This window comes from Balaenoptera physalus, assembly GCF_965194825.1.
Source record: "Balaenoptera physalus genome assembly, chromosome: X".
In the NCBI taxonomy this organism is placed as follows: Eukaryota; Metazoa; Chordata; class Mammalia; order Artiodactyla; family Balaenopteridae; genus Balaenoptera; species Balaenoptera physalus.
The window spans coordinates 25929367-25957304 of NC_138903.1; the positions used below are offsets into that span (position 1 = coordinate 25929367).

The following is a 27938-nucleotide window of genomic DNA, read 5'->3' on the forward strand; positions in this document are numbered from 1 at the left end:
TTTCTGACTGGAACCTGATTGACACAGGTAATTGGATGGGGAGGAGGGAAAATACTTTCAATGTTGTTTGTTTGACAAAATAACACAATACCAGGGGGAAAGGGACCATTCTAAAAATTTTCTTCCAAAAAATGAAAATGTGAGGAAACTTCATGTTTTACAGAGTGATCACAGAGTAATAAAAGAAATTGTCTTTCAATGATAAACATTATACAATAAATGACTACTGCAATCCATGATCCTTCACCATCCTAAATAATAAACTTTCCTTAACATTCATTATTGTTTTAATTTAAACTAGAAACAAATCAAACCTTATACTCTTTGGCCCTGTTTGATCTGTGGCACCACATTTTCATATGGCATGTTGTTCTGTCTCCCAATTTGGTTGATATGCTGACCTTACAGGAAAGACCTACCTAGCTATCCCTGGAGGGTCACCTCAGATTGGCCAAGATTAAAGTGATGGATAATGTCCAATGTGGGTAAAGGTATGAGAATACCTGGACTTAAATACTTTAATTTGGCATCTTGCAAGATTTTCCTTAGTTATCACTACACTATAGATTCTTGAAGAGCAAGGATTATTTCTTGTTTTTCTGTAAACTCAGTTTATAGCACACTATCTTGGACTTAACTAGGTGTTCAAAAAGATATTGTCTTGGTGTGCCCTGAATTTCACTAAGATAGCATTCCACCCTTGACCAGGAAAGGGATCACATTTCTCCTCTGCTACCTCTAGGGCTTAAATAAACACCATCAAAATTAATGGACTAGAATGGGGATACTCCATCCTCAGTCTCAGACACTCTTCATCACATCCTGAAATATTGAAATATCACTAGATTTCCAGGCTCAGATTATATTCTACCTGTGTTCATGAAATATTGCTGATTATCTTGCCCAAAACTGATCTATCTTCAGTCTAAATTATTTTTACAGAACTTATCATTATCTACTTTAGATAATTTATATACTTCTTCTCTTCCTTACTGAATTATAGGATTATTCCCAACACTTAATAAAGACAGGAATCAGGTCTAATATATTACGAGACCTCCCAAGTACAAGCACACTATTTGCTAATATAATTTATTTGTTAGATGGAAAAATGAATGAATGAATGAACAAACAAAAGAGGCATAGATTAGTCCAGACAAAAAGAGTCCAAAGCCTGAAAGATAAGATCTGTTATGTTTAATTTAAACCTATGCAACATTTTTTTTTACCATTAGTAAGAATTTATTTTAATATTAGCCTAAGTAAAACACAATCAGGAAAGTAAATCTACAGAAACATTATATAATGCATCCCAAGTAAAATGTTTAGAATATTCAACATTTTGGGATAATATAATCAAAAATAAATCTTTATAGTGAATGTTCTATTTTTATGGATGAATTATATCTAAACTTTCTACCAGAAAACTATCAATACTTATGGATAATCTAGTTTATTTTATAGGTCTTGAGACCACTTACCATAATCAGAATTTCATAAAGTATCTATTTTGAGTTATGTGAATTTTAAAACCAGATATTTAGGCCATTATACACATCAGATCAATTATTCATTTGTAAAACTAATTTTATAAGGGCATAAATTCCTCTATGATGCTACAGTAAATGTTTCAATATCACTGTGAGGGGGGGGTCCTTAAAAAATAACAGCAAGTCCTATTGGCACAAGTGCTTTTGAATTTACTCTTCCCAAACCAGTAAAGCTTTGACATTGGGCAAGATTATTTTTGTCACTTTCTGTTTATATTTTATAGGAAAACAGTGAACACAACCACTCCACTCTACTACTATCATCTTCAGGATAATAGTAGTTTCTCAAAGTACAATAGATCAACTGACTTGATAGTTAATCTTTTTAAGGTAATTACTGGGCTTTTTATTTCACAGAACACAATCCATCATTTTTATTGGTCTTTTTTTTTTAATTTGGTTCCTTGGATTATGAAGTTAAAGATTCTGACTCAAATTTTTTTTTACAAGTTTGTCACTGTTTCATTTTTTACTCTAATATCAAATTAACTACATTTGAGGTTTTTTTGTCAAAGTTTCCATATTTAATTCATTTTTTTTCATGATTCCAAATCCATTTGGGTTCTAGGATAAAACGTGTGAATGCTCCCTACATATTTCTTTTACTAAAATATGAAGATTAGGGAAAAATCTAATAAATTTGTGAAACTGCATTTAGAATTTGGACCCAAATGCTAACATTCACACCATAAAATTTTCTACACATTCTACAGATGTAGGAGGCTTATTAATTCATATTATTCTACAAATATATACTCTATATTTAATTTGATTTAACCACATTCCATAAGTTGAATTTGAGGGGTGTTTTTAAAGTGTGGAGAGTTTAGTGTTTATTTTTGTAATCCAACAACTTTATCCAAAAATGCAGAAAATTTTTCGGGCTGGCCAGGAGGAAAACATTTCAGTGTTGAAAAGTCCATTGACTGTAACAGCCCAGGAAGCGTGCCGCAAGTACAGTAGAAGAGATGCCCGTCTTTGTGTAGCTGCTTTGCCAATTCCAGCTGATGATTGTTCATCAACTTTTCATTTATAACCACTGTGAGTGGCTTTCTTTTTTCCAGACTCTCCAAACAGCTTCCTGCACCTGCGTGACTAATAACAAGATCTGCTTTCTGAAGGTCTTCTTTCAATGAATCCTTGTATCTGTAAACATCTAGAGTAAGTGACTCCGTGCTGAATGGTTCAGGTACCACCTTTCCTCTACCTATTTGTAGGACAAGTCAGTTGTAACGGAGGCTCTAGATTATCACGTCGTGAAAGAAATGGCCCAGCAAGAACTAGGAGACCACGCAAAGACTCTGAAAAAGGTGTCGCAAACTAGGGAGGGAGAGCAAGGAACAGGGTCGTCGTGGCCCACAGCTGGGGCTGCGCGAGCCACGAGCCCTGAGAAGGCGCGCTCGGGGGACGCCGCGCCGCGCGGGGACGCCGGCCGCGAGGGTGCCTGAGGCGGAGGTAAGGCACGGCGGCCTCGGCCGGAGCGCCGGGGCAGGGCTGGGGCAGGGCGCCCAGCAGGACCGGCCGGCTCGGGCTGGGCAGAGCCCGACGGAGCGTGTCGACCGCGCGGCCCCGAGCGGACCTGAGGAGCGGCCTGCGAGGCGGGCCCGGGCCCCGGGAGTATGCAACATTTTTTAATCGGTAAAATATTTAATCATTTTGGTAGCATGTTTTTTTCATAATTGCATGAACTTTCACATCTTTATAATGCTGTTAACTTTTTGAAAATATTTTTAGTATCATTATGAAAATGTCACAAAGTGAAAATTGTTATTGCCTCCCACACCTATAATTTCTAAACATGGTTAAAATTACAATAACAGGATTTTCACTGATTTTGGATTATAGTCTGTAACAAAACATAATTTCTATAATAAATGCATTTTATATCTGGAGTTGAATATTTCACAAGCATTCCTCTGTGATTTTATAGCAATGATGAAAATTTTAAATTTTTTTTGTAATTTAGAAACCCTCTGTCTGATTAACCATAAATCAACATAGGTCATTAGCCTGGAAATAAGGAGCACATCACGGATATCACTTACCTGATTCTAACCTGGTATTTCATAAGATTTCTCATGTTATTGTTAGAGGCAAGATGAAGGAACGTGGGCTGGATGAAAATACAGTTAAGCTGAATTTATAGTTGTTGAACAACCAGATCCAAGAGGTATCAATTCCTGGATTAGTCACCATGGAGAGAGATCTCTGGTGGTCTGTCCAGTGAACTCTGTTTTATCAGTGGGCTTGATGAATATATTGACAGAATGCATATTGGTTTACAGATTACACAAAGTCCAATATATGTAAAGACCAAAATAGGTTTTCAAATATTTTGATATGCTTGAAAAATAATTACAAACCAAAATGACAAAATTTTAACTGTACATAGGGGAAAACACATCTTAACATTTAGGTTAAGGAGTTGCCATTGCTTTAACTGCAATGTAAGGTCATGTGGAAGGGCCTCAGGCAGAACTATACCCAAATACCTCTTTTTCCACATGCTACTGCCTTTGTGAACTTGTGAACTTGTGAACTTAGGCAAGTGCTTAACTCTCTAAACTATCTATACAATAGGGAAAACAATTCCTGGTTGGCAAGGTTTTTAGAATAGAATTAGTAGTGTGCATGGTATGTAGTAAGCATTCACTGATGGTACTATAATTATTACTGTAATGCCAAAAATAAATCTAAACAAAACCAAAGGTAGTTAGACCCCAGTTCAATGGAGGTGATATATGCTGGCCTGAACACATCTGGAAAACTTTGCCCCATGCTAGACCCTACACTTCAGTAGGAATCCTGGAGAAGATACAGAGAAAATCTAGACAAATCCATTTACATAAAGAACTTTAGAGGAAACTGGGTATTTTTGTCTTGAGAGGAAAACCTAAAGAGATATGATAGCTGTCTCCAAATATTTTGAAGTACTATGTTGTGGAGGAAGTAGTATTTTTAGTCAGTGTTATTCCAAGAGGCAGAAGAAAGACCAACACTTGGAAGTTTTAGGAAAATTAATTTTGTTATGATCTGAGGACCTTCTCAACGATCACATCTGTTCACCAATGAAGCAGGCTGCTTCAACACACACCATGCTCCCCTTCTTTTAAATATCAGAGAACTTATAAATAAAATTCATTGTACAGCTGGGAAGGCATTTTTAGATATGTTATATTACTTAAAACCTCTCATTAACCCTGTAAGTCATGTATTATCATTCTTTTCCCCATTTTTCAGATAATAGACTATGTTTGACTTGCCCCAAATCACACTGATAATAAGCGTCAGGTCCATATTCTCAGAGTCCAAAATCTGTGCTTATTTCAGAATATAAATATAACTGAGGGATTCATAAGCTGGATGTGAATCTGTTAAAGAAGACATCTACAGCCTTAAGAATCATGAATTAATAATCAATATATTTAAGTTTTCAGGCCACATCCAGTCTGATTCCACTCTTGTCTACAAGCAGTTCTCCCTTTATGTATACTATGTGTAGGGCGTGGAACATTCATTATTTCTTTTGATTTGTACAGCAGCCCTGTGAGGCAATAGGGCAGGTATTATTCATGTTTTATGTATACAGAAACCAAAATTGTGAGAAGCTAAATGATTTAACCAAGGTCACAGAGCTCAATAATGACAAAGAGGGAGAAACCAGAACTTCTGACTCTGTACATACTGCGCTTTCCATTACAATAGTCACCATAAAATTAATTAAAGATTCAAGACTTCTGTAAAGGACTAGGATGTGTGGGTATAGATAATTGTTGCAAAAAACTAATGAGTAACCAATGCCCTCATCTAAAATTATTTTTGTCAATAAATTCTTTATATACAATATACTTGACAAAATTCCAAATTTATAGAACTGCGAGGTAGTTTTTCAATTAAGTAGAAAGCTATATAAATGTCTCTTTAAATTTTATTAGATGACACAATTTATCTTATTAACATATTCAGTATTTCACAACTCTTAGTCAGGAAATGCTTCCTAATTTATGACCCCAATTCCTCCTGCTCCAGTTTCCATCACATTCCCTCATGGCCTGTCCTCTGTGGAAAAAGAAACAAACAAAAAAGCTTCTTGTACATTTCCTTTCATCTCTATAATCATCACTAAATTATTGAAATAAGGCTTCACTATGTTAAATCTTGCTTTCATATTCTGACATTGTCACCTATTGTGCTTAGATCTCTCTTTATAAAAATAGTACCTTTATTTACTCCATTCTTGCATTACCTAAAAGACAAGGTCATTTGGACCAAATTTTTAATTACTTATATACTTTCTTTTCTCAAGAATATCACAAAATAGTAATCATGTTGAAATAACTTCAGCTTCCCTGTATGATTGTGAATATTTGAGTAAGGGGTAGAGATTTTTAGAGTTTAGGTAAGAACCTTTGTCACAACTGAAAGCTACAGAGTTGCCCTTTACTTCCTAGAGTCTCAACTCAAGATGCCCCAAAAAACCAAACAGTTAAGAACTATATTCCATTATTATGATTGTGTAACAAATCACCCCAGAGCATGGTGGGATAAAACAACCATATATTATGCTTAAAATTTTATGGGTCAAGAATTCGGATAGAGAACAAGAGGAAGAGCTTGTCTTTGCTCTACAACGTGGAGCTGGAAGACCCAAAATTTGGGGGCTGCTATCATCTGAAGGCTCATTACTCAAAGATCTGGTGTTGATGCTGTTGGTTGGGAGCCTCAGTTATTCTCTATTTGGGCTCTCCAAGTGGTCTCTCCATCCACATGGCTAGTCTGTGCTTTCTTACATCATGGAGGCTGAGAACCAAAGATAAACTTCCCGAGAGTGAGAGAGAGCCAGTATAAGCTGTAATATTTTCTGACCCAGCCTTGGAAGTCCCACAGTATTACTTTTACCATATTCTATTGGTTGGAGCAGTTACCAACCCCAGATTTGTGGGGAAGGAACATTTATGTTTCCACCTCTTCAGGTGGAATGTTGGTCACATTGTTAGCAGAGCATATGGAAAGTATGTATATAGACATGCAGCCATATATGGAAAGTATCATCTGCCGCTGTGAACCCTCTGGCCATAACATTCTACATCCCACCCACATGCAATATACATTCATATCTTGCCAAAAGATGTCCCATGACAGTATCAGAGCCAAGCTCAAGGTCCAGAATCTCATTATCTAGATCAGGTTCAGGTATAGATGAGACTCTTCAGGTATGGTTCCTTAAGTACAGGTATGGTTCCTTAAGTACAGATCCTCTAGTACTGTTTCTCTCAGTTTGAGGACCTATAAACCAAAACCAATTTACCTGCCCCCCATACACCCAATATGCAATGGGTGGACAAGTTGAGGATAGTCACTATAGACCCTTCAGTTCAAAAACAGGAGAAATTGGAGGCACACTGGAGTCACAGGTCCATAGCAATTCTGAAATCCAGCCAAGCACATGTTGCTAGTTCCTCAGGTCTCAGTCCTACTGCCCGGGATATGGTTCTTGGCTCTGCCTTCTAAGTTCTTGGTTCCACCGCCTGAGTCATTCTTCCTTTTCTATGTAAAAATGTACCCTGTGTTTGCAGCTTGGTAGTTTTTGCAGCTTGTTTCCTACCTGCAGATATTTGGAGATCCAATAGTCTTCTTTTCATTTAGTACTTTCTCTGTCCCTTTCAGTACAAAGTGATATAATTTTTTTAAAAAAAACTGTACATTTCCTGTGAATCAATTTATGATCTTCCCAACAAAACCATACTCATAAATCTCTTCAAGATAAGCCCTCTCTACATTGGAGAGGAACAATGCCCTAAAGATTTTTAGACTCTTAGTCCTATTGTTTGACAGAGAGATAGAATGGTCCTCCAAGACACCACCTCCTTAGATCTTTCTGAGCTCTTAACAAAGTGTCTTATAGTCTTCTCTTGCATATACTCTGCTCTGAAACCTTTTCTTAATTTGAGAATATTGGAGTGAGAAACTTTTTTTCAAATTTAATAATGACTGCTCTTTTATATTTATATTTAATAGTACTTCCTTTGTAGTTTATCTCTTATATTTTACTATAAGCATCAAAAGGAAGCCAAGTGGCACCTTCAGCATTCTGTCTGGAAATCTCTTTAGCTAGATCATCCAACTCATTAGCTGCATTTTTGACTTTCCATGTCACCATAGGTGATGGCGCAAAGTTTTCCACCACTGTATAACAAGGAATAACAAGGATCATCGTTAGAAGAAAGAAAGCTCTTTCCTCTAATTTCTAGCAACATTTTCCTCACTGTCCCTTAAGTTCTCACTGGCAGCCTCCCTTAGGGCCTTAACAATCTCTTCAAAGCTCTTCCAACTTCTGCCTGTCTTCTTATTCCAAATCCACTGCCACATTTTAGGTTTTTGTTATATCGGCACCCCACTTCCAGGTACCAAACCCTGTTGCAATTATTTAATGGTAGAATACAAATTATTCCAAAACTTAGTGGTATAAAACAATCACTGATTATGCCACAGTTTCTGTAGATAAAGAATTTGGTCAGGGCTCTAACAGGCATTTCTTTCACGGGGTTTCTCAGGCAGCTGCAGTTAGATACTGGCTAGGGTTGCTGTCACCTGAAGGTTCAGCCAAAACTGGAAGGCCCGCTTCTAAGATGGCTCACTCACTCCCATGGCTGGCAGTTCAGAAGGAGGCCCCAGTTCTTCTCCACACGCCTCTCCATGGGCCTCCTTGGGTATTATCACAGTATGGCAGCTGGCTTTCCCCAGAGCAAGGGATCCAAGAGGCCAAATCAGAAGCTGCAATGTCTTTTATTACCTAACCTTGAAACCAGCATCATTATTTCCATTATTGTCCTGATTCAGTGTGGGAGGAGACTACATAAGGGCCTGAATACCAGGAGGTACGGATCACTGGAGATCCTCTTGGAGGTTGGCTACCACAAATCAAAAGTGATAAATAAACATTAAATGTGATCCTCTGCACCCTCTAACATACTAAGACATATCTTTGGATTATTTGCATCAATCAATAGGCTGTCTCCCTCCCGACTCCACTTCCCTTGGGCCCTCTTTACTGACTCACATTTCCCTGTCTTCTCAAATCTGCTCTAACATCTGATCTTACAGCTAATATTAATGTGTAGCCAGAATTGAGAATCATTGTTCTAAACCAGTGCTTCTCATAATGACTCAAGTATCTCGTGAAATTGTAGATTCTGATTCAGTAGATCTGGGATATGGCTAAACTTCTACATTTCTAAAAACCTCCAAGTTGATGTGGATGTTGCTTGTCACAGACCACATTTTTGTGTTGCAAGACATTAGATTTGTGGTTCACCACCTTTGCTGCATCTTTGAATCACCTTGGGGGTTTTAAAAAATACTGATGTCTTGGAGTCCCATCTCCAGATCTCCAGAGATCCTGATTTAACTGCTCTGCAGTTAAGGACAGGCATCAGGATTTCTTAAATCTTCCCATGTGATTGTAGTATGGAAGCAAGGTTGAAAATCACTACTCCAGTCTAAAATTAGGTCAGGCATTTGAGGAGAAGCAGAAGAATACTGGTTAATAAGAGTCCCCAGAAACCAAGAACTGATTATGGTGGTATGTCCTAAAAGGGGAAAAACCTCCACCCAGGAAGACTCAGGTCCCCTGAGATGAGTTCTGTTCATGTTCCCAGAGAAACAATAGAGCTGAGTCATTGGAATATACTGGCTCTTCCTCCAGTCAGCATCCATTGACGACTTTGCCTGGTCAGTATTCTATACCATGCCAGAGGGCTTCAAGACTGCTTTCATTCTAAGGCTTTGCCTGGTCCCTCTCTAATCACCCTGAGTGGAAACACCCTCCCATACTCCAAATAAGGTCTGAGAATATCTGAGATCAAGAGAAAGGTATAAGACCTAGAATACTTTCTGCAATGGAAAGGGTCAAACTTAACAAGAACAAGATTTCCTGGAGGCCTGAACCAAGATGGCAGAGTAGAAGGACGTGCTCTCACTCCCTCTTGTGAGAACACCAGAATCACAACTAGCTGCTGGACAATCATCGACAGGAAGACACTGGAACTCACCAAAAAAGATACCCCACATCCAAAGACAAAGGAGAAGCCACAATGAGAGGGTAGGAGGGGCACAGTCACAGCAAAATCAAATCCCATAACTGCTGGGTGGGTGACTCACAGACTGGAGAACACTTATACCACAGAAGCCCACCCACTGGAGTGAAGGTTCTGAGCCCCACATCAGGCTTCCCAACCTGGGGGTTCAGCAATGGGAGGAGGAATTCCTAGAGAATCAGACTTTGAAGGCTAGCAGGACTTGATTGCAGGACTCCGACAGGACTTGGGGAGAAAGAGACTCCGCTCTTGGAGAACACACACAAAGTAGTGTGCACATCGGGACCCAGAGGAAGGAGCAGTGACCCCATAGGAGACTGAACCAGACCTACCTGCTAGTTTTGGAGGGTCTCCTGCAGAGGTGGAGGGTGGCTGTGGCTCACCGTGGGGACAAGGACACTGGCAGCAGAAGTTCTGGGAAGTACTCCTTGGTGTGAGCCCCCCCAGAGTCTGACATTAGCCCCACCAAAGAGCCCAGGTAGGCTCCAGTGTTGGGTTGCCTCAGGCCAAACAACCAACAGGGAGGGAACCCAGCCCCACCCATTAGCAGTCAAGCAGATTAAAGTTTTACTGAGCTCTGCCCACCAGAGCAACACCCAGCTCTACCCACCACCAGTCCCTCCCATCAGGAAACCTGCACAAGCCACTTAGATGGCCTCATCCACCAGAGGGCAGACAGCAGAAGCAAGAAGAACTACAATCCTGCAGCCTGTGGAACAAAAACCACATTCACAGAAAGATAGACAAGATGAAAACACAGAGGGCTATGTACCAGATGAAGGAAGAAGATAAAACCCCAGAAAAACAACTAAATGAAGTGGAGATAGGCAATCTTCCAGAAAAAGAAATCAGAATAATGATAGTGAAGATGATCCAGGACCTCGGAAAAACAATGGAGGCAAAGATCAAGAAGATGCAAGAAATGTTTAACAAAGACCTAGAAGAATTAAAGAACAAACAAACAGAGATGAACAATACAATAACTGAAATGAAAACTACACTAGAAGGAATCAATAGCAGAATACCTGAGGCAGAAGAACGGGTAAGTGACCTGGAAGACAGAATGGTGGAATTCACTGCTGCGGAACAGAATAAAGAAAAAAGAATGAAAAGAAATGAAGACAGCCTAAGAGACCACTGGGACAACATTAAATGCAACAACATTCGCAGTATAGGGGTCCCAGAAGGAGAAGAGAGAGAGAAAGGACCCAGGAAAATACTTGAAGAGATTATAGTCGAAAACTTCCCTAATATGGGAAAGGAAATAGCCACCCAGGTCCAGGAAGCGCAGAGAGTCCCATACAGGATAAACCCAAGGAGAAACACGCCGAGACACATAGAAATCAAATTGGCAAAAATTAAAGACAAAGAAAAATTATTGAAAGCAGCAAGGGAAAAACGACAAATAACATACAAGGGAACTCCCATAAGGTTAACAGCTGATTTCTCAGCAGAAACTCTACAAGCCAGAAGGGAGTGGCATGATATACTTAAAGTGATGAAAGGGAAGAACCTACAACCAAGATTACTCTACCCCGCAAGGATCTCATTCAGATTCGATGGAGAAATCAAAAGCTTTACAGACAAGCAAAAGCTAAGAGAATTCAGCACCACCAAACCAGCTCTACAACAAATGCTAAAGGAACTTCTCTAAGTGGGAAACACAATAGAAGAAAAGGACCTACAAAAACAAACCCAAAACAATTAAGAAAATGGTCATAGGAACATACATATCGATAATTACCTTAAACGTGAATGGATTAAATGCTCCAACCAAAAGACACAGGCTTGCTGAATGTATACTAAAACAAGACCCATATATATGCTGTCTACAAGAGACCCACTTCAGACCTAGGGACACATACAGACTGAAAGTGAGGGGATGGAAAAAGATATTCCATGCAAATGGAAATCAAAAGAAAGCTGGAGTAGCAATACTCATATCAGATAAAATAGACTTTAAAATAAAGAATGTTACAAGAGACAAGGAAGGACACTACATAATGATCAAGGGATCAATCCAAGAAGAAGATGTAACAATTATAAATATATATGCACCCAACATAGGAGCACCTCAATACATAAGGCAACTCCTAAGAGCTGTAAAAGAGGAAATCGACAGTAACACAATCATAGTGGGGGACTTTAACACCTCACTTACACCAATGGACAGATCATCCAAAATGAAAATAAATAAGGAAACAGAAGCTTTAAATGACACAATAGACCAGATAGATTTAATTGATATTTATAGGACATTCCATCCAAAAACAGCAGATTACTCTTTCTTCTCAAGTGCACATGGAACATTCTCCAGGACAGATCACATCTTGGGTCACACATCAAGCCTCAGTAAATTTAAGAAAATTGAAATCATATCAAGCATCTTTTCTGACCACAATGCTATGAAATTAGAAATGAATTACAGGGGAATAAACGTTAAAAACACAAACACATGGAGGCTAAACACTACGTTACTAAATAACCAAGAGATCACTGAAGAAATCAAAAGATACCTAGAGACAAATGACAATGAAAACACGACAATCCAAAACCTATGGGATACAGCAAAAGCAGTTCTAAGAGGGAAGTTTATAGCTATACAAGCCTACCTCAAGAAACAAGAAAAATCTCAAATAAATAATCTAACCTTACACCTAAAGCAACTAGAGAAAGAAGAACAAACAAAACCCAAAGTTAGCAGAAGGAAAGAAATCATAAAGATCAGAGCAGAAATAACTGAAATAGAAACAAAGAAAACAATAGCAAAGATCAATAAAACTAAAAGCTGGTTTTTTGAGAAGATAAACAAAATTGATAAACCATTAGCCAGACTCATCAAGAAAAAGAGGGAGAGGACTCAAATCAATAAAATCAGAAATGAAAAAGGAGAAGTTACAACAGACACCACAGAAATACAAAGCATCCTAAGAGACTACTACAGGCAACTGTATGCCAATAAAATGGACAACCTGGAAGAAATGGACAAATTCTTAGAAATGCACAACCTTCCGAGACTGAACCAGGAAGAAATAGAAAATATGAACAGAACAATCACAAGTAATGAAATTGAAAGTGTGATTAAAAATCTTCCAACAAACAAAAGTCCAGGACCAGATGGCTTCACAGGTGAATTGTATCAAACATTTAGAGAAGAGCTAACACCCATCCTTCTCAAACTCTTCCAAAATATAGCAGAGGGAGGAACACTCCCAAACTCATTCTATGAGGCCACCATCACCCTGATACCAAAACCAGACAAAGACACTACAGAAAAAGAAAATTACAGACCAATATCACTGATGAATATAGATGCAGAAATCCTGAACAAAATACTAGCAAACAGAATCCAACAACACATTAAAAGGATCATACACCATGATCAAGTGGGATTTATCCCACGGATGCAAGGATTCTTCAGTATATGCAAATCAATCAATGTGATACACCATATTAACAAATTGAAGAATAAAAACCATATGATCATCTCAATAGATGCAGAAAAAGCTTTTGACAAAATTCAACACCCATTTATGATAAAAACTCTCCAGAAAGTGGGCATAGAGGGAACCTACTTGCACATAATAAAGGCCATATATGATAAACCCACAGCAAACATCATTCTCAATGGTGAAAAACTGAAAGCATTTCCTCTAAGATCAGGAACAAGACAAGGATGTCCACTCTCACCACTATTATTCAACATAGTTTTGGAAGTCCTAGCCTCGGCAATCAAAGAAGAAAAAGAAATAAAAGGAATACAAATTGGAAAAGAAGAAGTAAAACTGTCACTGCAGATGACATGACACTATACATAGAGAATCCTAAAGATGCCACCAGAAAACTACTAGAGCTAATCAATGAATTTGGTAAAATTGCAGGATACAAAATTAATGCACAGAAATCTCTTGCATTCCTATACACTAATGATGAAAAATCTGAAAGAAAAATTAAGGAAAGACTCCCATTTATGCAACAAAAAGAATAAAATACCTAGGAATAAACCTACCTAGGGAGACAAAAGACCTGTATGCAGAAAACTATAAGACACTGATGAAAGAAATTAAAGAGGGTACCAACAGATGGAGAGATATACCATGTTCTTGGATTGGAAGAATCAATATTGTGAAAATGACTATACTACCCAAAGCAATCTACAGATTCAATGCAATCCCTATCAAATTACCAATGGCATTTTTTACGGAACTAGAACAAAAAATCTTAAAAATTTGTATGGAGACACAAAAGACCCCGAATAGCCAAAGCAGTCTTGAGGGAAAAAAACGGAGCTGGAGGAATCAGATTCCCTGACTTTAGACTATACTACAAAGCTACAGTAATCAAGACAATATGGTACTGGCACAAAAACAGAAACATAGATCAATGGAACAAGATAGAAAGCCCAGAGATAAACCCACACACCTATGGTCAACTAATCTATGACAAAGGAGGCAAGGATATACAATGGAGAAAAGACAGTCTCTTCAATAAGTGGTGCTGGGAAAACTGGACAGCTACATGTAAAAGAATGAAATTAGAACACTCCCTAACACCATACACAAAAATAAACTCAAAATGGATTAGAGACCTAAATGTAAGACTGGACACTATAAAACTCTTAGAGGAAAACATAGGAAGAACACTCTTTGACATAAATCACAGCAATATCTTTTTTGATCCACCTCCTAGAGTAATGGACATAAAAACAAAAATAAACAAATGGAACCTAATGAAACTTAAAAGCTTTTGCACAGCAAAGGAAACCATAAACAAGACGAAAACACAACCCTCAGAATGGGAGAAAATATTTGCAAACGAATCAACCGACAAAGGGTTAATCTCCAAAATATATAAACAGCTCATGCAGCTCAATATTAAAAAAAACAAACAACCCAATCCAAAAATAGGCAGAAGGCCTAAATAGACATTTCTCCAAAGAAGACATACAGATGGCCAAGAAGCACATGAAAAGCTGCTCAACATCACTAATTATTAGAGAAATGCAAATCAAAACTACAATGAGGTATCACCTCACACCAGTTAGAATGGGCTTCATTAGAGAATCTACAAACAACAAATGCTGCAGAGGGTGTGGAGAAAAGGGAACCCTCTTGCACTCTTGGTGGGAATGTAAATTGATACAGCCACTATGGAGAAGAGTATGGAGGTTCCTTAAAAAACTAAAAATAGTATTACCATATGCTCCAGCAATCCCACTACTGCGAATATAGCCAGAGAAAACCACAATTCAAAAAAGACACATGCACCCCAATGTTCATTGCAGCTCTATTTACAATAGCCAGGTCATAGAAGCAACCTAAATGCCCATCGACAGACAAATGGATAAAGAAGATGTGGTACATATATACAATGGAATATTACTCAGCCATAAAAAGGAACGAAATTGGGTCATTTGTAGAGACGTGGATGGACCTAGAGACTGTCATACAGAGTGAAGTAAGTCAGAAAGAGAAAAACAAATATCATATATTAACGCATATATGTGGAACCTAGAAAAATGGTACAGATGAACCGGTTTGCAGGGCAGAAATTGAGACACAGATGTAGAGGACAAACGTATGGACACCAAGGGGGGAAAGCCGCGGGGAGGGGGTGGTGGTGGTGTGATGAATTGGGTGACTGGGATTGACATGTATACACTGATGTGTATAAAATTGATGACTAATAAGAACCTGCTGTATAAAAAAAAATGTGATCAAATGTATTCTATTGGAAAGAAGCAAAAATAGACCATATTTACTGTCTAAATTATATAATAATTTAGTGACATTTAGCATCTATTGCAGATGTATTTATTATTGCAGACTGTATTTGCTTTATCAATGTCTTTGCTTTGGTAATCAAAATAAAATAAAATAAAATAAAATCTGAAAAAAAAAAAAGAAAAAAGATTTCCTGAACTGGTTACTTGCTATTTACTGGTACCATGCTATGCTAATTTTTTATATGCATTATCTCATTTATTTCTCACCAAAATACTGTAAGATGTGGGTTATCCCATTTTACTGATAAGGAAATTGAAATTCAGGTAGGTTACTAACAGGACCAAATTGCCTGGCTCCAAAGTGGTAAAATCGTTATTTCTGTTTGATTTGAGAATCTAGTTTCTTAACTTCTGTTATAATGTGTCTTCCTATTATTTAAGTAAATATTTGTTTGGTAGCTCTAAGTATAGATAGATGAATTTTATATTCAACATGAAAACTACACAAACTTGACTAATAGGATGTAATGTTGATTCATAGAAAAATGTCTAAGACAATTTTCCAGGTTCTATCTTGAGAATTGTATAGATGGTGGTTTTTGTTAAATGAAGTTTAAGTTGAAGAAAAGGTTCAAGCTGGGAAGAGAAGGATTTTCATCTCTTACACCTTGAGTTTGAGGTGCTAACTTGTCATATGCAGTGGAAGATATCTACCAGTCAATAGCATACTTAGCCCCAGATCTCAGAAGTAAAATAAATGGGAGTTACTGGCTTATATACTGTGGTCGAAAATAAGACATGGATGAATATCCTGGAGACACTACCTGGCCCGAAAAACTAAGTGGTCCTCAGACAGAATGCAAACCAGGTCTTCCAAACTTAAAGGCAAGCAGGAGAAGAGGAATCAGCCAATTGACAGACACCATAATTCAAAGAAAAAACAGGGTGTGGTGACATGGGAGCAGAAAGAGTATACATGTGTTTGAAAATGGAGTGAACTCTGCTGATAACTGTACCGTATCCAAGGAAGGTAAAGGATGGAGAGGGTTTGCCTTTTGAGAAGGAGGTTTCAGTTTAAATGTGGGGGACACAAATATTATAAGCACTCCAGAAAGTTATATCTGGGCCCCTTGCGATATGTCCCCCAGATTTGAGCTAGGGATTATTAATACCCATATTACAGAGCATGAAACATGCACAGTGATGAAGTGCTTGACACACATTCATACATCTAGGACACAGCAAAGTCTGGATATGAACTCAGATCTGTCTGGTTCTAAGATACTTGCTGCTTTTTGTAGGGGTTATTTTTCTGAGATAAAATTCACATAACACAAAAGTCCCCATTTAAACTATTTTCATGTGTACTATTTAGTGGGTTTTAGTATACTCACAATGTCGGGCAACCATCACCACTAACTCCAGAACATTTTCATCACCGGAGAGAAACCCTGCACTTGTTAAGTAATTACTCCCCTTATCTCTTCACCCAGCCACTGCAAGCACTGATCTATTTTCTGTCTCTATGGGTTTGCCTATTCTGGGTATTTTATATAAATTGTGTCATACAATATGTGACCTTTTATGTCTGGCTTCTTTCATGTAACATCACATTTTCCAGGTTCATCTATGTTGCAGCATGTGTCAGTACTTCGTTCCTTTTTATGGCTGAACAATATTCCATTGTATGGATATATCATATTTTGTTTATCCATTCATTAATTGAGGGACATTGGGTTGTTTCTGCTTTTAGCTACTGTGAATATGCTGCTATGAACATTCGTGTACACAGTTCTGTGTGAACATTTGTTTTCAATCCCCTTGGGTATATACCTAGAAGTTGAATTCCTGGGTCATATGGTGCTAGCTCTATGTTTAACTTTCTGAGAAACTGCGAGAATGTTTTCCAAAGTGGCTGCACTATTGCATCCCACCAGCAATAAATGAGAAATTCCATTTCTCCACATCCTCGCCAACACCTATTTTCCATTGTTAAGGCTATAGTCATCCTAGTGGGTGTGAAGTGGTATTTCATTATGTTTTTTGTTTGCATTTCCCTAATGACTAACAATGTTGAGCATCTTTTCAGGTGCTTATTGGCCATTTGTATATGTGCTTGGAGAAATGTCTACTCAAACCCTATGTCCGTTTGAAGTACGCTGATATTTTTAAAAACCACATTCTTGCTTTCTGGCACAATGAAATGTCCCAGTTTCACTTTATACTTCACCTCCCCCAGAGTGAGAATCAAGAATTTTTCCAAGTTGCCTTAGTTCCTTTTTGGAGGAAAAGTTATTCACAAATAACAAGGCATGTTCAATATTACTAGAATGGCGTTGCTTCTAAACCTCTTCAATGAGCAGAGTTACAAAATCTGTTAAACCATTGTTCAGTCTGATACCTTCTATTCAAATGTAATAACACAGGTTTTTCCTCCCTTTCCTCTACTTCATATTTGTATCATTCTTTTTCCCACAACGATAACCCTGGTTCCCAATAACTTCTATATGTTTACTCACTTGCTCTGTCCTACAATATATACAAAATAGTTGCAGATTTACTATACTAATTCCATTATTAATAATAAACATATTAAGTTCAAGAATATAGAGCACTGAGTTTGTACAATTAGAGTCCTTAATCAAAAGTTACTTCAAATAATTATTTTTTCCCAGTGTGGTTGTGCTATCAATTTTACATACATATATTCTTATCTTTTAGTTTGGATTCAAATTTAGTGTTCATCTCTTTATAGTCCTTTTAAATTTTTTAATTTCACTTTTTGTATTGAGGTTTTTTTTAATTTTAAAAATAGGCTCTCCAACAATATTGACAATGACCAAAACAGGAAATCAAAAAATGATGAAAAACATCTCCCAGTTTAGACTGGGTAACGTAAGAGGTGTCATGCACCATTCAGGAAACATAAAATGCCACATTCACTTGGTGGGTTGGTATGTCCTACTTAAAATTACAGAAACCTTGAGTTGTAAACCTGCCACTTAGTAAATTTTAAGGTTTACATATACTGTTTTCAAAAATATATATGTATATATACATATACATATTTGTATATATAAAAATCTCACTATTTATGCTGCTTATTGGAATCACCTCTGGGGTTTTAAAAAACACTGATGTCTTGGAGTTCCATTTTCAAATATCCCAGTGTAATTGTTCTGCAGTAAACCCCAGGCATCAGGACTTCTTAAATCTCCCCAGGTGACTGTAGTTATGGAAGCAAGGTTGAAAATCACTGCTTTAGTCTAAAATTAGGTCAGGAATTTGAGGAGCACTCCTAGTTAATAAGAGTCCCCAGAAACCAGGAGCTTAGTGTGGTGACATGCCCTAAAAAGGTCACAATCTCTGCCCAGGAAGACTCAGGTCCCTTGAGATGAGTTCTGTTCATGTCCCCAGGGAAACAGTAAAGCTAAGTCATTAGAATATACTAGCTGTTCCTCTAGTCAGCATCCATTGACAACTTTGCATGGTCAATACCCTGCACCTTTGCTTGCCGCTTTTTGGCTGCACAAAGATACTACCAAAGCTTTGAAATGACCAAATCCTTTTACAATGGTCAGGTTAATGTCTTAGGCCAAATATCACCTAATCCCTATAAGCAGAAGGGAGACAAAATAAAGCTTTAGTATCCTTTGTTGCAGGACCAGCAACATTAAGAGGCTCTGTCAGTCACATACATAAGTGACATTAGGCAGCAGACCAATATGTAAAAATCAGGAATATGCAATATAAATTGAAAAACAAGTTTTCATACTCAGAACTCTTCTTATTAGCAAGAAACACATGGAACATTTTCTTATTCAAATGGAAATAGATGCCATATAACCAGAATAAATTAGGTGGGTAAGCAAGTTTTATGTTAATAACAATGTGACTTAAAAAGAGTGTTCTCTGGATGCAAACAATTATTTTAAAATAATGAGCCCATGATAACAATCTGCATTAGGAACCTGTATTTTATCTACAGAATACATTTTGCTTTCACAAATTTACCTGTTTTAATTAATTTACTATTATTTCTGACCTATTTTATTTTATTGAACTGAAAGGTGCTATTGAGAACATAATTGCAAATTCCTTTATACGTCTCCATTTCATTCAATAAAATTTATCTAGGTATATCACTAGAATCAAATAAGAAAGCTTCCAAGGAAACTCAAAACCAAAGACGATTTTCAGCATCTACACATTTAAATGTGACATTTGATGTCAGTTTTAACTTTAGAAATAAGCCTCATGATGTTAACCTCTATATTCCATACACCAAGGCTTCATTAATCAACAAACAAATGATAATGCTGAGAAAAATATATTCATATAGGTATGTAGCTCTGTGGTAGATCAAATATGGCTACAGCAGGATACAAATCAACATACAAAAATCACTTGTGGTTCTATACACTAAAAACAAACTATCCAAAAGAGAAATAGAGAAAGCAATCTCATTTCCAATAGCACCAAAATTTATAATACTTAGGAATAAATTTACCAAGAAGGTGAAAGACCTATACACTGAAAACCATAAGACATTAATGAAAGAAACTGAAGAAGACACAAGTAAATGGAAAGAGCTCATGTTCTTGGATTGGAAGAACTAACATTGTTACAACATCTATATGACCCACAGTGATCTACAGATTCAATAAAATTGCTATCAAAATTATAATGGCATTTTTCACAGAAATAGAAAAAACAATCCTAAAATTCATATGAAACTGCAAGACCCCCAAATAGCCAAAGCAATCTTGAGAAAGAAGAAGAAAACTGGAGGCATCATACTTCCTGATTTCAAACTATATTACAAAGCTATAGTAATCAAAACAGTTGGTTCTGGCATAAAAACAGACACATAAACCAGTGGAGCAGAATAGAGAGCCCAGAAATAAAACCAGGTATATATGGTCAACTAATCTTTGACAGGGGTGCTAAGAACACACAATGAGGAAAGAATATTTTATTCAATTAATTGTGCTGGGAAAATCAGATATCCATGTGTGAAAGAATGAAATTGGACTCTGTCTTACACCATTCACAAAAATTAACTGAAAATGGATTAAAGACTTAAATATAAGACCCAAAGCCATAAAACCCCTAGAAGAAAACACAGGGAAAGGCTCCTTGACATTGATCTTGGCAATTTTTTTTTTTTGATATGACACCAAACACACAGGCAACAGCAGCAAAAATAAATAAGTGGGACTACATTAAACTAACAAGTTTCTGCACAGCAAAGGAAACAATCAACAAAATGAAAAGGCAACATATGGGATGGGAGAAAATATTTGCAAACCATATATCTGATAAGGAGTTAACCTTGAAAATATACAGTTGACCTTTGAACTACATGAGTCCACTTATACACAGACTTTTTTCAATATATGTATACAGTCAGCCCTTCATTTCTGCAGATGCAGAACCCACAGATATGGAGGGATGACTGTAAGCAACTTGAGTATCCTCAGATTTTGTACCTGTGGGGGTTCCTGGAACCTATCCCCCACAGGTACCAAGGGACAGCCGTATAAGGAATTCATACAACTCAATGGCATAAAAACAAATAATCTGATTTTACATTGGGCAGAGGACCAGAATAACATATTTTCCAAAGAAGACATACAAATGGCCAACAGGTATATGAAAAGGTGTTCAACATCACTAATCATCAGGGAGAAGCAAATCAAAACCACAATGAGATATCACCTCACAACTGTTAGTATGGCATAATATGTAAAATTTTTCCCAAACAAAGGCAAATTCATAGAAACAAATTCTAGAATGGTGGTTGCCAGGGGTTGGGGGGTAGGAGAAATTTGTAAATGTGGGCCAAAGGGTAAAAACTTTCAGTTATAAAGTGAATTCTGAGGCTCTAATAAACAGCATAGTGACTATAGTTAATAATATTGTATTGTATTCTTAAAATTTGCTAAGAGAATAGATCTTAACTTTTCTCACCACAAAAAAAGGGTAACTGTGAGGTGATGGATGTGTTAATTAACTTGATCATGGTAAACATTTCACAATGTATACATATATCAAATCAATACAATGTACACTTTATATACAATTTTACTTGTCAATTATACCTTAATAAAGTTGGGGGGAAAAAATGGCTACAAATTCTTTGATCTTCTCTCATTGAGAGGTGAGGTCTATATCCTCTTCCCTTGAACCTGGGGAGCTCTTGACTGCTTGGAACAATAGAATATTGCACAAGTATTTTTGTGCCAGAGTGTGGGCCCAGGCATTAAAAGACTGGCAGTGTCCATTTCCTGCCTCTTAGAACCATACCATGGGGCAAGTCAGCTGCCATATAAGAAGTCCAGCTACCCTGAGACTGCCATGTCTTCAAGAGCCCAAGCCAGAATAAAAGGCCATGGAAAGTGAGATCCATGTAAAGAGAGTAAGAGACGAGGAGCCCCAAGGCTCTAAGTTTGTGAATGACAAACCCATCTTGGTCCAAACCCTCCCCACTGAAACCATGGGGATCAGAGAAAAAGTATCAGTCAAGCCCTTCCTGAATTCCTTACCCACAAAACAGTAAGCAAATAAAATTGTTGCTTTAAGCTACTAAATATGGGAGTCATTTATTAAATAGAAATAAATGCAACAATCTCAGCTGCTTTCTGACTGCGTAGCAGAGATGTAATGAAGAGCATAGATAACTTGGGCTTTTCGAGGGAATGTTACTATTTTCACCGGAAGAAGCGGTGGAGTAGCTTTAGGTAGTTTTAGTATCTTTGCAGTTATCCATAAAACTGTACCTCAGAAAATAGAGTATGGGGACTTCCCCGGTGGCACAGTGGTTAAGTCTCCACACTCCCATTGCAGGGGGCCTGTTTTCTATACCTGGTCAGGGAAATAGATCCCACATGCATGCCACAACTAAGAGTTCACATGCCACAACTAAGGAGCTGGTGAGCCGCAACTAAGGAGCCTGAGAGCCACAACTAAGAACCAGTGACACCAAATTAATTAATTAATTAATTTTTTAAAATCCCTTTAATAAACTGGAACAGCAGTATCCTGCCATTATCTTAAAAAAAAAAATAGAGTATGGTCAGTGCGATTAGCTTTTTCATATCTTTAACTTTCTTTGTGACCTACTCCATTTACCTGATCCCAAATGCCCTTAAAACCCAGCTTCCAACTTTATGTCTGTGGTCCACAATCATACTCATGGTGGTTGTACATCCTCACTATTTGTCCAACTTTCATTCTGTGAGTGAAATAATGGTTGATATTAATAAGTATGAATATGTATAGCATGCTTCTAAGAGCCAGGCAGTATGGTAAACACTCTGTATTATCTCATTCAAAACTCTCAGATATCCCATGTGATAAGTTCTATTTCTATTCCCATTACACAGATAAGGAAACTGAGGCTCAGAAAGGGATAGAGACTTGCCCAAAGTCAATGAACTATTAAGTGGGGGAAGAGGGATTCAAACCCAAGCAGGTTTACTGTAGGGCAGACAACACTACACTACTATGCAGTGTCTTTGGATAGTTACTATTCATTTATTAGTTTTGTGGCCTGCAAGAAATGGACCTCATTCACAAATCCCCTTTCAATGTTGGGTGGAGAGGAGTCAGAGTAAAAAGTTTGGATAAATGTGCACTGCTAGACTTTGATCTAAGAGATAACCATCTTCTGAGTGCATTTCATTTTCTTCCACCTCAGATTACATAGTTTAGTTCCAACTTTGTGGTTTATCAAGAGATCATTAACTGCATTTGATTGGACAAATACTCCCTCTCAATGTGGACATTAGTAGCTTGCGGTGTGACTGTTAATTCCAGTCAGTTTACATTAGGTTGAACTGTCAAGTTCACTAGTAAAAGGTAATGTATCTCCAAAATAAATGCTGCTTTAGGGAAGCTTTTCTGTCAATCATTATATTCTTCACAGAATCTTAAATGAGCCAACAAGACTCACGGAAAATTGCCCACACAGATATATCAAGTAGCTCCTTCCACATCTGCAAGCTAGTCAATTAATTCAAAACATTATTAGCCCAGTCAAGAGTTACAGCTAGAAATAGTGACTGTTTCCAAGTTAATATAGGAGTGTCGAACAGGTTGATTTCACAAACAATTGCCCAAAGGAAAGGTCTTTAAGTATTAGTAATAAGTATCTGATTGGATCATGAAGAATGATAGTTAACATGAACCAAGCTTCAGTTTTGCTATTTCTTATACTGATAAATGCTATGGGGGGGGGGGCTCAATATGAAAAAACATGGTTCACTTGTGTAAGGTTCCTAATGTTGTCATTAACTGCTATATTTTTATGTATTGATGCTGTATTTGAATAAATGAAATAAATTATGTGAAAATGACCATTTTAGATTACAAATATTCATGTACGGCTCTACCACCAGTAAGCTCTCTGAGGTTAAGAACTGTTTCTTATTCATTTCTATATTCCTCAGAGCATCCCCAAACCAGTGCCTGGCACAGTTACTCAAAAAAGATAGGACTTGAGTGGAACTGAATTTGAATGTCTTTTTCTTTTAAATAACCATTTTTATATATGCACAAAAGGCATGCAGGTATTCAAAATTGGCTAACCTAGTCTACTACATTAATATTATATTTAGCTTTGCTGAGACATAATTTACATACCATAAATTTCACCTATTTGAAGCATATAATTCAATGGGTTTTAGTATATTTACAGGGTTGTGCAACCATCAATCACCTCAATCAATTTCAGAACATTTTTATCACTCCCAAAAGAAATCCTGTACCCATTAGCAGTCATTTCTCATTCTCCCCACCTACAGCCTCTGGAAACCACTAGTCTACTTCTCGTCTCTATAGATTTTCTTATTCTGGATACTTCATAGAAATGGAGTGATACAATATGTGACTTTTTATACCTGTCTTCTTTAACTTAGCATAATGTTTTTGAGATTCAGTACTCCAGTCATTTTTATGGCTAAATAATATTCCATTGTATGAGTATACACATTTTGTTTATCCTTTCATCTGTTGATGGACATGTGGGTTGTTTTCACTTTGGGGCCACTATGAATAGTGGTGCTATGAATATCTATTTACAAATATTTGTGTGGGCATAAGTTTTCATTTCTCTTGGGCATATACCTAGGAGTTGCTGAATCATATGGTAACTGTATGTTTTGAATGAGTAAATTCTAACAATCTCTCCATAAGTTCACTAATTCCACCCCTCTGTAATCTCCACTCCACTAATGAGCCATCCACTGAGTTTTTATTTATATTGTATTTTTCAGTTCTATGATTTACATTAGGTTATTTTCAATAAATTCTATTTCTTTGTTGAGATTTCCTATTTTTTCCTTTGTTTTAAGAGAATTTGTAATTGCTTGTTTATACATTTGTATGATGACTGGTTTAAAATCTTTGTCAGAGTGAAATAAGCCAGACACAGAAAGGCAAATACTGTATGAGCTCATTTATGTGTGAAATCTAAAAAAAAGTTGAATTCATAGAACTGGAGAATAGAATGGTGGTTACCAGGGGCTGAGGAGTGGGGGGGATAGGAGATGTTGGTCAAAGGGTACAAAGTCTCAGTTATAAAATGAATAAGTCTGGGATTTAATGTACAACATGGTGGCTATGGTTAATAACACTGTATTGTATACTTGAAATTTGCTAAGAAAGAAAATCTTAAGTGTTCTCATCACACAAACACAACAATAACTGTAAAATCCTTGTCAGATAATGCCAAGATCTGATTCATCTTGGTGTTATTATCAGTTGGTTGTCTTTTTTATTCATTCATGCTATGACTTTCCTGGTTCTAGTATGACGAGTGATTTTCTATTTTATTTTGGACATTTTGGATATTATGAGACTTTGGATCCTATTTAACGTCCCCTTTTTAGCAGGCTGTCCCCTGTTCAAGTTTAGTGTGAGGGCAGTTTGGTGTGCATGTTTTGCTTCTCAGTGGGTCCCAACAACTCTCCTGGCAGCAACACACACTGCTTCATTGCAGACAAGTGGGATGAAGGCTTAGCTCCCCACTTGGCTGTGTCGACATTCTCCTGGTGAAAGTGGGGCACCGACTCACACCGAAAGCTCAGCTTCCTGCTGGGCGCTGCTGACACGAATAAGGGAAGAAGTTGACTTATTCATATCACCTTGATGCTGCAGGGTGAGGGCAGAAGCTCACTCTTCCAAATGGACCCCTCCGACACCAGGAAAGCAGAGAGGAGGACGCAGAATGCCAACTAGTCCCACTTCTTCTCACCTCACTCAGCCTCATTGACTGCAGGTGGAGGTGGAGGCACAGCTCACAGTTGGATCCCACTGACACTACCCTGGTTGAGAAATCAGAGCACCACCTGCTACTGCCAGGCAGGAAATGGAAGACCAGGTCCCAGCTCAGCCTCGCTAACACTATCCCTACAGGGGAACCGGAGTGTACCTGCTGGTTGCATTGGGTGGGGGATGGAAGATCAGCTCCCCTGAATAACCTGCTAACATTACTCAGCAGGGGAATTAGAGTGCTGCCTGCTTCCACCAGGCAGGAAATGGAAGATAAGCTCCCTGCTCAGAAGGTTAGGCCCCTGCCTAGCCCTGCACCTGGAGGAAGGAGAGAATTAGAGCACTACCACCTGCTTCCATGGGGCAAGGTGCAGGCATGGAAGATCAAATCCTCACTCAGCCCCATTGAAATCCTAGAGGTGGGAAACATTGTTTCCATTGGTGTTTGGCTGAAGTATGGTGGGTGTTTCCAATTTTTTTTTTTTTAATGTTAAACTACCCTTCTCCAGGTCCTTTGGCTAGGGAAAAGGACTTTTTTCCTCCTTTTGTCTTTGTCTATTGGAAATTCTGGATTAGAGGCTTCTGGAGAGCCCTGTCCAGGATATATGGGAGGTAATAAGGAAACACAGAGAATTCACCACCATGCCATTCCTCAAATCCCAAGGTCTCTAGGCAGTTCACCTCTTTCTTCCCACCTTTCAGAGTCTCCCTATGTTTATTTGTTGTGTTGTATCTGGGGATATGGGAAAATATGTATGATCTGAAATGCAAGTGATATGTCAGCTTGCATCATTTGAATTAATTTTTGTTCTAGATAACATTTTTAGGCCCTCTTAAAAGTCAGGTTGGCAGTAAAGAGCCTATTTGTGTGGGTAAAACTTGATACAAAATGTCAGCGTTGCTAACATGTTCCCTGGAAAATCCCCTAAGAATATCAAAACATTTCTCTTTTTCCCCCCCATCTTCCAAACATTTTTAATGCTTGTAAGAACTGATTTGGTAGAACCTTTTTTTTTTAAAGTGTATAATCATCTAAAAACAGCTCTGATTCCGTGAACTAGGAAAGAGAAAATAAAGAGAACCACAACGAGTCTAAGCAGGTAGTTAAATAGGTAGATTTTTGCTGGGGGTGGGGGGCGGAAACTAAAGTGTATGCAGCTGACTTCAAAGTAATGTGAGATTAAAAATCTGTATTGCAAAAATGATTTAAATTGGCAAATTAAAATGACACAAAAACGTCAGTTAAAAACAAAAACAAAAGAAAAGCCCTACACATTACAGTTGGAGGTTTCAAAATCATTCCCACAGAAAATGGAAGCATCTTGGAAATTAACAGAAATAATAGAGCATGGAACTAGTCTTCGGATTCTCTGCTTACCATAATTCCCTTTATCAGTTTTAGGGCCAAGAAAGAGGCAGACATATTGGCCCTGGTGCAGTTCTTAACCATGAACCCATCTAATATTTCTTGTCTGTAAAACAGAATACATAATAATGCTAAATGTCTGAAGAAAAAGCTGTAAGTTGCCTTCCCCACCTTTCTCCTTGGTGATTATTATTGAAAAAGTTTACCAAGAAACACAACAAAGTCAAAATTGACACCAGAATTGTTTTGGTTTCCATTCATCTGTATCCATTTCATTGGTTTGTAAAGTGGTCTCTGTATACAGAAGGCAAGGGAGATGGAAGAAAGAGGCAGCCCCTCCGTGTTGGTAGGTGGCAGGTTTAATAAGCAAAGGAACTTACCCACGAGGTTTGTCTTGGGCGCCACAAGATAAGTAGATCTTCACACTTGCCTGCCAGAATCCTAAAAATTTATACAGAGGCCTTAACTGGGTTCCGTCCAGATGGTCTCAACAACACATTGCTCTCTCTCTCAAGGCTGCATCCTTGATAATGGCTCCCACTGTGGGAACGGTGGGCAGAACGTACATTCCAAGGCCAGGGGAGGGGTTGAGGAGCCTCCATTTGCCTGGGTCCAGCCCGAGGGTCAACCAGCAGTCACATCCTCTCAATGACCTCCTCTAACAATTTTCAGCCCAAGACAGTTCCAGAGGAAGCAGTTTCTCACACAAGAATTTGTGCCTCCCTGGAATTTTCCTACTTCTCAATTAATTCAATTTAGTGTTTATAAAAATAGTGCCTAAGAATAATATTAATTTTCAGCACAATTATAGGAATACAATCTTTTGCATTTCTAAAATGCATAATGCATTTCTACAAGCATTCTGCAGCTTAGATATAGTTAGATCTAATTCCAAACTTTTCATAAATCCAATAGTATTATTAGGG

The 27938-nt window shown here is 37.7% G+C and overlaps 1 protein-coding gene and 1 long non-coding RNA gene across 2 annotated transcripts in view; both read right to left on the reverse strand.

Annotated features, from left to right (window-relative positions):
- Nucleotides 1-27607, reverse strand: part of LOC309652655 — a 316601-nt gene extending 288994 nt beyond the window's left edge. Inside the window, exon 1 of the long non-coding RNA XR_014258856.1 lies at nucleotides 27393-27607. This is a non-coding gene — a long non-coding RNA (uncharacterized lncRNA). The remainder of the gene's footprint in view (nucleotides 1-27392) is intronic.
- LOC309652153 (UDP-N-acetylglucosamine transferase subunit ALG13-like) lies at nucleotides 1438-2670 on the reverse strand. Its single transcript, XM_082445674.1, has one exon. It carries the CDS (start codon nucleotides 2567-2569, stop codon nucleotides 2384-2386), a length of 186 nt encoding a protein of 61 aa, XP_082301800.1. The 5' UTR covers nucleotides 2570-2670; the 3' UTR covers nucleotides 1438-2383.
- Nucleotides 27608-27938: the final 331 nt, after the last annotated feature.

Coding starts and splice junctions, on each gene's coding strand:
- LOC309652153 (XM_082445674.1), bottom strand. CDS start 2,569: ATGAACAATCATCAGCTGGAATTGGCAAAGCAGCTACACAAAGACGGG.